A 13,823-nucleotide genomic window follows, 5' to 3' on the forward strand; every position below is an offset into this window, starting at 1 on the left:
TCCACTACCCACTTCCAAAGTGTTTGCATCACTTCAAATAGAAACTCTGTACTCTGAGATATGGATCCCTTTTTTATTTGTGTGTAGTGTGTGTGTGTGTGTGTGTGTGTGTGTGTGTGTGTGTGTGGTGTGTCTGCCTGTGAGTGTTTGTATGCACATCTGTATGTGCATGTGCATCTGGAGGCCAGAGGACACCCTTGTGTGTTGTTTCTTAGGTCCACACACTTTTCCTTTGAGGCAGGGTCTCTCATTGGCCTGGAATTCACCAAGTAGGCAAGGCTGGCCAGTGAGCCCCAGGGATCTGCTTGTCTCTGCCTCCCAGCTATAGGATTACAAGGACAGCCTACCATGCCCAGATTTTTACGTGAGTTCTGGAGCGTCAAACTGTGGTGCTCATGCTTGCACGACAAGCACTTTACTGACAGCCATCTCCCCAGCCATATGCTTTTAAAGAGTCGTCACGGAAGCAATTTTACCTCTTTGGCAGATATATTCTGGTGCTCATCCCCATGGTGTGAGGTGAGACGTATGACATGAGAATAGTCTAAAGCATGGGCACTGGGATGGGAGCCACCACCTCACCAGCCAGGCAGCATCAGGCAAACATCTCCCTTTCCCTAGCCCTAGTTCCTTATGTGTAAAGCAAGGAGACACCGCCCATGTTGTGGGATCATTATTTGGGTGAAGGAAAGTCACTCTGTCAGGTAACAGTTCAAGCAATCAAGAAATGCTTGCTACCACTTGCTGACGTACTGTTCTCCTTCATAGTCCCTGGGGACTACTGAGGGTGTAAGAGGTCAAGACAGTACCTGGGGAAAACTCCCAAACTCAATACCAGGATAAAGGCAACACGTTCTGGTGGCTTGAGGAGCTGGGTCTCCTTCAGACTCCAAGTTCTGCTTAAATTCAATAAGACTCAGAGAATTGGGCTGGCATTACTTACAGGTGAGACAGAGACGTCACGTCTGCAAAGATTCCCTCTTGGAGGGTGGAGACATCATTGCCATGCAAAGACCTGAGGAGAGAAGATGCTACTGGAGACAGGTCCAGGGAGAGAGCGGGGTGCCTGAAGGAGGACCATACCGAATGGACATATGGGTGCCTGCTAGTGGGGAGTCCCCAGCCCAGCAACCCTAATCTGCTGCCCCAGAAAGGGAAAAGGAGCCCTTAGAGTCCAGGTAGGCTGTGCTATGCCCTTGTACTTTGGGAAGGCTGATTTTACCATTTAAATAGCTCAAGCGCTGAGCTTATATCATAAATAAGACATGAAGGCACACAGGCCCTCTCTCTTAGCCTGGAGACAGAGAAGATTAACAGAGCCAGCTGTAAATTAGGGCTGGAGGGATGTCACCCTGCTTCTGATAGGTTCAGGAGCCATCATAACAGACACAACAGAGTGTTTTGGTCAAAACTTCACTGTGAGAACTCGTAGAAAAGGTTCACAGATCTTTGGAAACAAACATTTTAAATCTGAACAGAAGCCTCTTGTGCAAAGAAAAGGCCCCTTTATCTTAGGCATATCATAAACAGTTATACAAATTCAACTTAAGGTGATGGTCGCCTCTTGGGTCACTTCCCACTCATAGCCTGGCTTTTCTAAAGGATCTGAATGAGAGTATCCTCGGCTTCCACCATTGGATATAACTGTCCCTGCTGGGGCTCCAGGCCTGGGAATATTTCTGTCACCAGGAGTGTAGGATAGGTAGGTCTTGGGGTAATGGGGTAGGTCTCCAAGAAGAATGAGTCGGGAGAGACTTACAGCAAGCGCAGTGAACGAAGTCCTTGGAAGGCCAGAGGGGGGATGCACTGGAGGGCGTTGTAGCTGAGGATCCTGCAGGGAGGAAGGAGGAAGCTGTGGCAGAGAGGAAGGACCATTCCTAGCCCATCCTATGGGTGAGCAAGCTGAGGCTCTGAGGTCATGTTATTAACTTACTTAGTAGTATTTGTACTAGGGTTGTGTTTCTAGAACCCACATGCTAACCCACAAAAGATTCTACGTTGGGCATACAGGCAGATTGGTGAGGGAGCTGACTCTGTGATAGATACGAAGACTGGCTAGCATGCCACTGGCAGCACAAGGCAAGGAACCACCAACGTGTGGAAGGATCGCAGAGTTAATTATGCTGAGTCGCCAAACAAAGCGAATCTCTTTATATGAGAATCTGACCGTGCAGCCTACCCTGGGGCCAGCCAAGAGCAGAGGAGGGGGACCTCAGAGCTTCAGGTTGTGGTGAGGGCTTCCTGGTACTGTGGTTATAGAAAAGTTGGCCAAAATCTATATCCTTTTTGAGACAGGGTCTTGCTATAGTCCTAGCTATCCTTGAACTCATGGCAATCTCTGCCTCAGTGCTGAGGTTGGGTCGTCACTCCTGGCTATCAATGTCTATTCTTGAATATTGGATGTTTGTTGCATATTAATTATTATAATACATATAATTGTTTTTAAAAATCCAAGTGAAGGGAACTGTCCACGGCAAAAGAGGAACGCTGTATTCTTAGTTGCTGAGATCGCCTAGTCCTGGGTTTGTCAAGCTCAACAGCTCCAGGCTGTGGAGCTTTTCCAGGTGTTGAGGGAGAGCTGTGGCCTCCCTGGCCTCTGGCCACTGCATGCTAACAGCATCCTCCCTCCACACTGTAGCAACCACATATCTTCAGATGTCACCCAATGCCCCTGGAGGAGCTTGAGACGTAGGGTTTGAAACACCATTGTAGGCTGAGGTGACCTTCACAACCAGGCTCATGGAAGCCCATTCCCAGTGAAATCTTTCCAGAGAAGAATGGGCGAGTCGTCAGATTATCATGATGAGGCTGGGCATGAGCTGATCCACAGGTGCAAGTGGGAGACCCAGCTCGGTCCTTCCTGGCCTCCGCTCATGCTCTGATCTTTGAAGCTGGCTAAGCCAGGCCCTTTCCTTACTGGCCCTCAGGTTTGATCTAAGTTTGAAAGGCCTCAGTTCCCAGCATAAGATGTATAACTCAGGGAGTTGGATCATTTGGGAAGATCTTTTACATTTGGCTTGTTTTCTCTGTCCTTGTGATCAGTTTCCGTGGTAACGACATAGCCATGTTCATGCCTGTGTACTATTCCCTATAAGCCTGAACTGTACCTTCCTTACCCACTCTACTATTGATGGCTGTGAGGATTGTGCTCAGCTCGGAATGTTGTGAGATCAGACCCTCTGCAAATGCTGTGCCTGTGTCCTAAGACAGCCCATGCTGGCTATTATAAATGTCCCAAGACCTTGGTCACAGGCATTAACTAGCGCTGTGTAGATTCACCACGTGTGTTGTATTTCACAGTAAAAGTTGTTTTGTTTTTACATTTGATGATGGCCAAAATCCTGGGTGTTATTTAATCTGTAGGCTCTCAGGCCCCTCTCTGGTGGGAAAGGGTATGTGCCCGTGATCCCAGTGATGCCAGCACAACTGCTGCCACCTCCACGCGCCTGCCTGGCCCCGCCGTACTCACAGTGTGGTCAGCTGACTCATGTTGGTGAAGGAAGAGTTGCTTAAGGAGCTGATCTTGTTGTTGCTCAGGTCGCTGGAAAGAAGCAAGAACATCGATGTTTGTAAAGAAAGAAGGCCTGGCCCCTGGATGGCTCCCGGAGCCTCTCCTCCCCCCCGCCCCACCCCCATCTGCACTTGGCCCTTCCCCAGTGGTGTCTGGTGAGGATGTGGGAACACACTGGATTTGCAATCGACTACTAGGCTCCTTCTCTGCCTCTCACTTCCCCTCTGTAGGTACAGCTGGCTCCTGACCCTTTCTGCAATACAAATGCTCCCTCTGAGGGCACTGACCAACGTCCACCAACCAGAATTAGCAGCCCCTTCTCTGGGAAGCACCCTCCCCTGTGGCTAGAACACTAGCGGCCAAACCTACAAGATGGTGTGAGAACCCATTTTACATATAAAAAGCTGGAGTCTTCAGAGTGATTAACCCACACAAGGCCATCCAGCTGACCAGAGCAGGGCTAGGCCCCACCCATCAGTGCAATTTCTCCTACAGTGAACGGCCATGTTAGGTACAGAAGGCCATTCTTACACACCCCTCCACCTACCCCCATTGTGTCCTCCTCCCCTGTGGCCCCATCTTCTAATCCCTGGTAGGCACGAGCCTCAGGAGGGAAGCTCCCAGCTTTGCACTCCTTCAGTCCACCCTGGCTGCCCTCGCTGTCTTGAGCTGATGGTGCATCCGTTGGACCCCAGCCTGTTCCTTCCCAGAGCACTGTTCCACCTGGCGTCCTACCTCAGTGGAGCTCTGCCTGGTGCTTCCTCAGCCCAGTAGCCTGAGACTAAGATTGATGTTACCTCTACCGCTGGTGTCGTGGCCTGGCCCCGGATCACTTTCCCCATCTGTCCCCTCCCCAAGTTCCTGCTTGTACCAGGCCAGCATCCACGTGTGGTTTCTCCTCTCACCAGCTTTCAGTCTCTGTTCACTGCGCTCTCCTTCCATCCAAGCCCTCACCTTCAGCTGCCTGTGTTGGACATTACTGCACCCTGCAACTTAGGCAGCCCCTGACCTCTTTCCACACCTTCCCTAGACCGTCTGAGGGAGATGCATGACCTTGGGGCCTCCCAATCTGCCTGCTATACCTTGTACACGCAGCTCTTGGCTCTGAAAAGATATTAACAGCAGGCCTTTCCTTCAGCACCCAGGAAGCTGCCTTTACAGAATCCCAACCCTCCTTATTTCTAGAAGTCCCTTCCTGCCTAGTGACGGGGAGATGGAGTCTTCCATACCGGCGGGGCAGCCTAACAGGAGCAGCTAGTTTGACGTTCCCAATCTTTGCCCCTGTCCTCATGTAGATCTGGGCTACTGGCAAGGGTCAGGCCACAAGGAAGGCTGGGGCACTTGTAGAATGAAGTCTCTCTCTTGACACCAGCCACTATTTCGTCCTCCACTCCATCGAAATGTTCAAAGCACATTGGTCCTCGAGCAAAGACAGACTAATTGGAGCATCACAGTTCTGTAAACCAGCACTGTGCGAAGTGGCCAGGCCTTGAACTGAATGCCACCAGCCCGTGGCAACAGGGTTCTCATAGCGAAGCTTTTTCAGTGAAAGAAGCAGTATGCCAACTTCTACTCTTGCTCCTTGTCTAAGAACAAACCCGCCAACAAGAGGTCTCAGTTGACATTGAGAACAAACTCTTTAAAAGCAGTTCTCAGACTGACATTGACTTGGTCAGAGCTCTGTGCCAAGCCACACTGTGATGGAGTGCTCTCTGGACTTCTTTGACAGACTCTGGCTAATACACAGACAAAAATAATTGAAAGGAGGAACTAATTGCACTGGGAAGCTAAGAGCAGTTGACCTTATTATCCAGGGGTTTTATTTTCAGTACTCCCACAGGGCAGAAAGGCAGGTTTTTCTCTAAGAAAGCAGACTGGTAGCTGCTTTTTTCAGCTGGTTTGGGGGACAGGGGTTGAACTGAGAAACTCTGTATCACCCTCTATTCATCCCTTGCAGGGGCCACGCAGAACAACAATAATTACCAGCCTACAGAGAGGATTGGGGAGTTGGTGAGGGCAGAGCGAGGGCCCAACCCATGGGGGTCTGAAAAGATGCAATTCCAAGATTAGCCACCAGGTGGCAAAACAGCTCTTGAGTATAGGAGTTCCCTGAAGAATGGGGCAACAGGCAGGATTTATTAAAAGCATCTGCCCACAACTGGGAGATTCTTGGAAAGGTGGGACTACAGTGTTTAGGTGCCAATGGTTCTCCTAGCCAGGCAGGCCTGGGGTCCTCAAGGGCCATGGATACTCACACAAGCTGCAGATACTTGAAGGTAGACAGCTGTCCCGGAACCAGTGTGAACTGGTTCCCATCTAAGTAGCTGAGAAGAGAACACATGAGGAGAGAGAATCTGTCACACGCATTTACACCCACGGGCACCCAGGAGCTCAGACACCGTGAGCCGTGAACCTGTGCAGTGCAATGTTGAGTGTTGGTGTGGGGAAGGTGAGGGCCTCACACCCAGCTGGTTCAAGGGTGAAAAGAAAAAACACAGACGGGCTGGAGAGATGGCTCAGCGGTTAAGAGCGCCCGACTGCTCTTCCAGAGATCATGAGTTCAATTCCCAGCAACCACATGGTGGCTCACAACCATCTGTAAAGAGATCTGATGCCCTCTTCTGGTGTATCTGAAGACAGCTACAGTGTACTTATATATAATAAATAAATCTTTAAAAAAAAAAAAAACACAGCCTTTCCTGAGAGGCCGCTAGGCAAAGGCAGCATGAGTTCTATGTGCCCAGTGCTCCTGGAGTAGAAGTTTCACTACAGGGATATAGACTAAGGATTTGCTGTAGAAAGCACAGTTGATCACGTGAAGGGCACTGTGTGTAGACATCAACAATGTCTTCCCAACAAACATTGTGAGGCGGGGGAAGAAGCAAGGCTACACTTTATTTTAAAATAAAGAGCCCTCACCATGACTTTGTCATAAAGTCGCTATAGAGAAGAGACCAGAGCCCTTAGGGGTCAAAACGGGGGTTTCATATCAGACAGATATCCTGCGTGTGGGATATTTACGTCACGATTCATAACAGTAGCAAAGTTACATTTATGAAGTAACAAACAGAAATAACTTTATGGTTGGGGTCACCATGACACGAGGAACTGTATACAGCATTAGGAAGGTTGAGAACCACTGGACTAGAGGAAGGTCATTGCCTTTCCAGGGCTTTCTAGGCTAACCCTCCTTCCGGTCAGCCAACACTCACTCCTCAGTGTCCCCTCCCACTGCCAAGTCCCACCAGTCAGACTCACAGACCAACAGACTGTAAGCCTAGGGCTACTTACAGTTCTGTGACATTCTTGGGGATGCCCTTGGGCAGAGCCTGGAGGTGCTTGTTGCTACACCGGACCACGGTGTCCAGGCAGGCGCACTCTTGGGGGCACTGTGGGCGGGGCAGGCAGCCCACCTCCTCCTGGCCTAGGGAGGAAGGTTTGACATGCTGGTCAGTCAGGGACCTGGTTCCATTAGGAAAGTCTCTGGAACCCTCAGAGCAGCAGCTCTTCCCCGACACAGCCTTGGCCACCAGCACAGCCTCTTTTACTAACACCAACAGGAACAAAGACTTCTGGAGCAGTTTCCAGATTACAACAGATCTGAGGTCATCTCTCCTGCCACAGACCCAAGGTGGCCCCAGGCAGAGGAGGACACGGTCACCACAGAGGTACTGTGTCCAGCTGCTCCCCTTGGCAACACCATCACCCCTTGGGATACACTGGAGAAGTTGAGCACTCCGTGTAGTACCTGGCCCATTTCAGGAATCTGACGGATGAAGAGGCAAATGGTTTTCTACTTCACTGAGATCTGGACAGGGTGAACGACTTGTTCTTATGCTGACTGATGAGGCATATTGGGGCTGAGACCCAGGCCTGGCTGCTGAGGGCTAATGACCCCTTCCTTCATCATTAGCTTCTTCAGTGAGGAGCCCTCTGTGTGTCTACCTTTCTTATGATGGGGTGCGGCAGGGTCAATGGTCAGAGTTGTTTCGAGCATGAGGAGAGAGCAGGAAGCCTCTGCGGACAGTGCCTCAGTTAGAGGAGCTGATGGGATTTAGTCGCTGCATTGTAAGTAGAGATGAACTTACGGGTCCTCAGAACACCCCCATGCAGGTGTGCTACGGTGGATCCCTTTTAAAGATGGTGGCACTAGATCCAGGGTGGTTAAGTAACTAGGCCAAGTTCCCTGGCCTTGAGGGCAGCACAGGGTCAAGGCTGCAGGCAGATAGCCTCTGGAAGCTGTTCTCCTGGCCATTGGTCGCACTGCCCCAGCAGCAAAAGCTCAAAGAAATGCTCACACCTTTTCCTTCCTAGGAAGTTGTTCTGAAGGGAACATCACACTTGTTCAGAAGGAATTATCTCTGTCAGGGTTCCTGGCAGCACGGGGCGCTAAATCATCACCGGGGAGGTTGGTTAAACACCAAGTTCCCCAGGCTGGCATGATGAAAGTATTTTGCAGGGGACCTGGAAAGTCCTGGGTGTGTCCTCACATGCAAACACATAGCAGGGATCAGGAAAACTACTGCAGAGCCACAGAGGCTGCGGGGTGCTGGGAATCTGGGATGCAGAGGAGTACAAGGGTGATTTCTCCATCTCCTGATCATTCCTTCTTGTTCTTAAGGAATAGTGGTGTGTTGTCTTTGAGTGAAAAGGAGACTGGCACATGAATGCATGTGTGTGTGTGTGTGTGTGTGTGTGTGTGTGTGTGTGTGTGTGTATTTGGTGTGGGGCACCCATGTGGAAGCCAGAGAATGACCTTGGGTGTCCTTTCTGGAATTTTCCAAGAAGGTTAGGCTGGCTGGACAGTGAGCCCCAGGAGTCCTCAAGTCTCTGCTTCCCAGCACTGGTATTATAAGCACACACCACCATGGCTATTTAAAAAACAAAAACAACAAAAAAAAAGACATGGGTTCTGGGGATGAGAGTCAGTCTTTGCGTTTGAAGGCAAGTACTTCACCAATGGATCCACATCCCCAGCCCCAAAGGGACTGTTCAAGCAAAACAGTGTTTTCAAAAGCCAGCCAATAGCAAGAGAATATGATCAAGATGCAGTATCTTAATTCCTAAAAGTAGGGATTAACAACAATAAAAAATTAAAACATAAAATGTATGTGTGAGGGCTGGAGAGATGGCTCAGTGCTCTTCACCGACTGCTCTTCCAGAAGTCCTGAGTTCAAATCCCAGCACCCACATGGTGGCTCACACCCATCTGTAAAGAGATCCAATGCCCTCTTTTGGAGTGTCTGAAGACAGCTATAGTGTACTTACAATAAATGAATAAATCTTTTTAAAAATGTATGTGTGAGCAGTATGATGAAAACAAACCATATGGTGGTTTCTGTCCGTCCATCCTTCCTTCCTTGGGGTGGTGGGGGGCAGGTTGGGCTCTTACTACAGAGCCCTGGTTGGCCTTGAACTCTCCTTTCTCTCATGGCCCCATGTCTGGCTGGTTTTTGGTTTTGCTTTTTTTTTTTAACTTTAAAAGCAGAAAATAATAACGTTCTTAGAAAAGCGCATAGATTTTCTTTGGAAAAATGCCTTAGCTGTCTTCCTTGGTGTGATAGTTGGGACCCTCTCTGGTCTCTCCCTCATCCCCACATGGCCTGGCTAGGGTAATTTCAGAGCAGAGGTGTGCTCTGGAACGGCAGGAGGAGCCAGGGCATGGAGAGTAGAGACACATGCACAGCATCCAGCAGCAGAGGAATCCGAGAGGTAGCATCTGCCCGAGAAAGCCTGCTGTGGCAGCAGATGTGCTGACTGACACTTCAGAGCAGGGACAAAGGAGGTAGATACTTGCCATGCTACCCCAGGAAAACCTCGGTGTGTGACCCTTGCAAGAAGTGGAGGAGAAGCGACACCCGGCTAGAAGGGTGAGACAGTGGGCACAGAGAGGGACGAGGGGCTCAGAGGAACAGGACACTAGAACGCAGAGTGACCAAGCCTCCCACAAGTGGAGAACAGGACTCAGGGGACTCCTACTGGGTCTGAAAGGCACCCCCCGGAGCCTGGATCTGGTCTGTGGGCTAAATGTATTTCTATAAGGAAAAAGAACTGAGGAGTTACTCTATTTTTCTCTGTGTGACGAAATAAGAGGTCATGTTTATTCTCTTTATCCATGTTTTCCATATGTATGTATATGTGTGCATATATGTATATGTATATACACATATATATGCACATATGCAAACACACATACACCATTACACAGCAGCAGCTCCAAGCTAGAGTGTCTCCTGTTCCCTCCCCAGGGCCCACTAGGGTGCTGCCTGCCCAGCCCCTCAGCCAAGCCCCATCTTATGCCCCCTGCACGGCCCACAAGTTACCTTCCTCACACCTGAAGTCAGGGAAGGCCACATCTTGCAGAGGAATCTGCCGCAGGAAGTCTGGGTTCTGACAGCGAGGGTTCCCTGTCACAATTTTCCTCTTCCGAAGCCAGTCCCCCAGCCAGGCCAACTGGCAGTTGCAGTTGAATGGGTTGGCCAGGAGGTTTCTGGAAGGGGGCAGGGCATGTGTTATGAAGGCACTTTTCTTTCCTCAGTGAGCCTGGCAGGGTCCTCTTCTGATCGCACAGCCCCAGACAGCTAATAATATCCTAAGTGACCAACTTCTAGGACCAGAGAAAGCACTAGCGACGGGAAGAACCAGAAGGACCCATGATTCCCGGAAGGCGCTCTTCAAAAGTGAGACCCAAGAGGTCCCTCCTGTGGCTGGGGTAGGAGGCAGGCTTTCCCCAATCGGAGCCAGCAGCCCACCTGTCCTCCAGGGCTGGGACTTACAGTGTGGACAGGGCCTGGAGGGTGTCGAAGGCTCCAGGGGAGATGGTGGTGATGTGGTTGTCGTAAAGAGACAGGAGCCGCACGTTACGCAGCCCAGTGAAGCTGTCATTGTGGATGCAGCTGATACGGTTGTTCCTCAGCATCCTGTGGAGGAGGGGCGGTGAGAGAAGAGGAAGAACCCCTCAATGACCCTCGAGAGTCTGGAAGCCGCCATCCAACTTAAAAACCATCCATGGCTTCCAAACAGCCGTGAGAGGGTGTCCCCAGCCCCAGGCCATTTTCTCAGACCTACACCTGCTAGGACCACTGTGGTCAAGGGAGGGCCACACCTAGTTCTACTCAGACGTCTTTCTTTCTCATCTCTATCTGGAACAATGCCTTGGTCCTGTTTCTCACCCTCCAAGACTCCACTAATTCCCACCACCACCACCCCCCAGCCAAAAACAAAAGCAGAAACCAAGCCAGCAGAGGGTAGGTGATTCCCGGAGACATTTAAATGGACTTCGAACACGCATGAAGCGTGTCAGACTGATTAGCCCACAATCAAGGACACCTACATAACACCCAGTTTCTGCCTGTCAAATCGGAGGAGAAATTAAAACATAATCGTCGTAATGCCAGCCTGGGCCACAGCAGGAAGGTGGGCATGCACGGTTGGCAAGACAACAAGGGAGGGCTCTCTGGAAGTGTGTGCTGAGCTGCCCCGGGCTGCCCACAAAGGCACTTTCTGTTCCCATTGCTGGTCCACCTTCAGGACTTCACTGCATCAATGCTCAGGGATGTGTGCAGAACTTTGAATCACGGTCACAATCACGGCATTTCTCAAGACAGAATTTAAAATAGCCTAAACGTCTAGTAATTGCATAAAAAAATAATTATGTTTTAAAGACCTTCGGTATTCGAAAGGTCCCACGTTGAAGGAAAAGCAGATGGTTAAACAAAATTTACTACGTTATTAAAATATATCTGGGATCTGGGTGTGGTGGCATAAGCCTGTAATCACAGAACTTGGGAGACTGAGGCAGGGTGACCCCAAACTCAAGATTAACTGTGTTACATGGAGAACACATGAAGAAGAAAAGGAAGAGGAGGTGCTATATATTTTCTTATATTTATTTATTATTTATATCTATACATATGTCTGTATATATGTGTGTTTGTATATTATATATTACATATATAAATAAATATGTAATATATAAAATGCCAGTGTGGCTCAGTGCCTTTAGCAAACAATACTACATTATATACTTAGAATTTTGCTGAGGAGTTGTATCTTACGTTAGATAATTTTTTTTTAAATTGTGTGTATATGTGTCTGCTGGCACTTAGGCCACATGTGTGCAGCTGCTCACAGAAGCCAGGAGAGGGTGGTGGATCACCCAGAATTGGAGTTACCGGTGGTTGTGTTACAGGTGGACGCTGGGACTCAAACCCTAGTCCTCTGTAGGAGCAATGAGTACTTTTAGCCACTGAGATAACTCTCTTGTCTTCCGATGAGATGTGTTTTCTTTTGTTTGTTTTGTTGTTTTTTGAGACTAGGTTTCTCTGTGTAGCCCTGGCTGTCCTCAAACTCACTATGTAGACCAGGCTGGCCTTGAACTCAGAGATCCACCTGCCTCTGCCTCCCCAGTGCTGGAATTAAAGGTGTGTGCTGCCACTGCCCCCCAGCTGATTAGATGTGGTGGTGGTGGTGGTGGTGGTGGTGGTGGTGGTGGTGGTGGTGATGATGATGATGATGATGATGATGATGGTGATAGAGAGGACAGTAAGAATTTTGGGGGAAGCTGATTATGTGTATGGCACAGACTGTGGTAATGGTTACACATGTCTATCTATGATCTGTGTGTATGTGCGTGTGTGTATTATGTTTGTGAGTATAAAGCTATATGTAGATAAAGCATGGGAGGTCCACTATCAACACCAACCATGACACTGGGTAACCCTGGGGTTGTAGACACTTCACAGTCCCTCCTGGGTTTTTGCTGCCTCTGTCCCCACACTGACCTTTCCCATGTCCCTCTTCTCCTTGCTGACCTTCCTCAGAAGAACACACGTGACTGGTTACATCTCGCCCAGGACCCAAGGGGGACTGGGCAGATGTAAGAGGGAGGGGACTAGGGGACTAGATAAACAGGAACAGACTGGAAATGTGAGCATGCGCGTGCGTGCACACACACACACACACACACACACACACACACACACACACACACCCCGTTAACAAAACTCCTCAGGCATCCCACACACATTTACACATTACAAACTACAGACAACAAAACTCTACTCTGCTGTGTGTCTGGGCCTTAAACCCCGGGCAGTTGACCCCGAGGGCTGCATCTCCTGAGTGGCAGCCGCTGTGCACCTGCAGCCGTCTATTCTAAAATGAGTAGAGACCAAGTGTGTCCCACAGCCGCAGGTGACTCTGGGCTGGACAGCCAGGACAGGGGACGTCTGTGGAGACCAACAGGACATAGCCCCCTCTCCTGGACACTGAAGAGCCAGGGTTGCCTTAGGGGAGGGAGGTCTCCAGTGGTCATGGAGTGGTGATGTAAGATTCCAATGGGTTCCCAAGGTCTTGAGTGGTTGGCTGGCTCCAAGCCAGAGTCCAGAATTTCTAGGAACATCTCTGCTCTGACATCCATACAAACAGGGTCCCCTCAAAGCCAACCACCCCTCTTGTGGTTGTTCTGGTCACTCCCAAGCATATGCCAACTGTATCCCAGCAGCCTTGATCACAGGACACTTGTGGGGATCCAACCTCGTCACCCCCTTGCCAGGGGCCAGTCTACATCCCAAGGACATGAGGATTGGTTTCGGTAAGAACATGAAGTCGTCTGTCCTACTGGACAGGCTCCTCAGGGTCCCCACCCTCCCATGGTGGAGACTGGGGGAAGCCCATGCTGTGGCTTATCCATGCACCCCCAACCCCACTCACTCACAGGGTCCGCAAGCCATCTAGACCCCGGAACATGCCGCTTCTGACAGACTCCAGCTGGTTGGCGGTCAGGTGCAGCTCGCTGACGGAGGTGGCGCCTTCAAACGTCCCGTCTTCAATCTCTGACACCTTGTTGTTGCTCAGGTTTCTGGGGGAGGAGGAAGGGGAGGACCGTAAGTCCTCTGCATCCAGGAGTCCTCCCTCATTACTTTCAGACGTAGGAACCCCACCCCTGCTCCCAGTGGGTCCTCTGCACACTGCCCTGTCCATCCCGCGCCAGCGTCTTGACCTTCCCACCACCGGGAAACTCACATTTTCTTCAGATGTGAGAGCTTCTTAAACAACCCAGTGGCCTCTAGGATTGAAATCTCATTGTTGTTCAGTCGTCTGTGAAAGGCAAGGAAAAGAACAAACACACACATGTGGTCAACCTAAACACGCTTTTCATGTAGAGGTGACGGCAGGCATGCAGACAGAAGGCCAACTGAGCCCATTCTGCAGGAAAGCTGGACCTTACACTGAGCAAAAGGGAGGGGGTGGTAAATGAGATTTTTTTTTAAATTAAAAATGTAATGAAGGGACAGCAAGCTGTTTTAGT

The 13,823-nt window shown here is 50.0% G+C and overlaps 1 protein-coding gene across 1 annotated transcript in view; it reads right to left on the minus strand.

Annotated features, from left to right (window-relative positions):
• The window catches only part of Slit1 (slit guidance ligand 1), a 148,560-nt gene that overhangs the window by 27,110 nt on the left and 107,627 nt on the right, over positions 1-13,823 (minus strand). Inside the window, 9 exon segments of the mRNA NM_022953.2 lie at positions 944-1,015; positions 1,760-1,831; positions 3,470-3,541; positions 5,767-5,835; positions 6,803-6,935; positions 9,835-10,001; positions 10,288-10,431; positions 13,230-13,373; positions 13,538-13,612. Coding sequence (NP_075242.1) covers positions 944-1,015; positions 1,760-1,831; positions 3,470-3,541; positions 5,767-5,835; positions 6,803-6,935; positions 9,835-10,001; positions 10,288-10,431; positions 13,230-13,373; positions 13,538-13,612 — 948 coding nt within the window.

Source organism: Rattus norvegicus, chromosome 1 (genome assembly GCF_036323735.1).
Source record: "Rattus norvegicus strain BN/NHsdMcwi chromosome 1, GRCr8, whole genome shotgun sequence".
Lineage (NCBI taxonomy): Eukaryota > Metazoa > Chordata > Mammalia > Rodentia > Muridae > Rattus > Rattus norvegicus.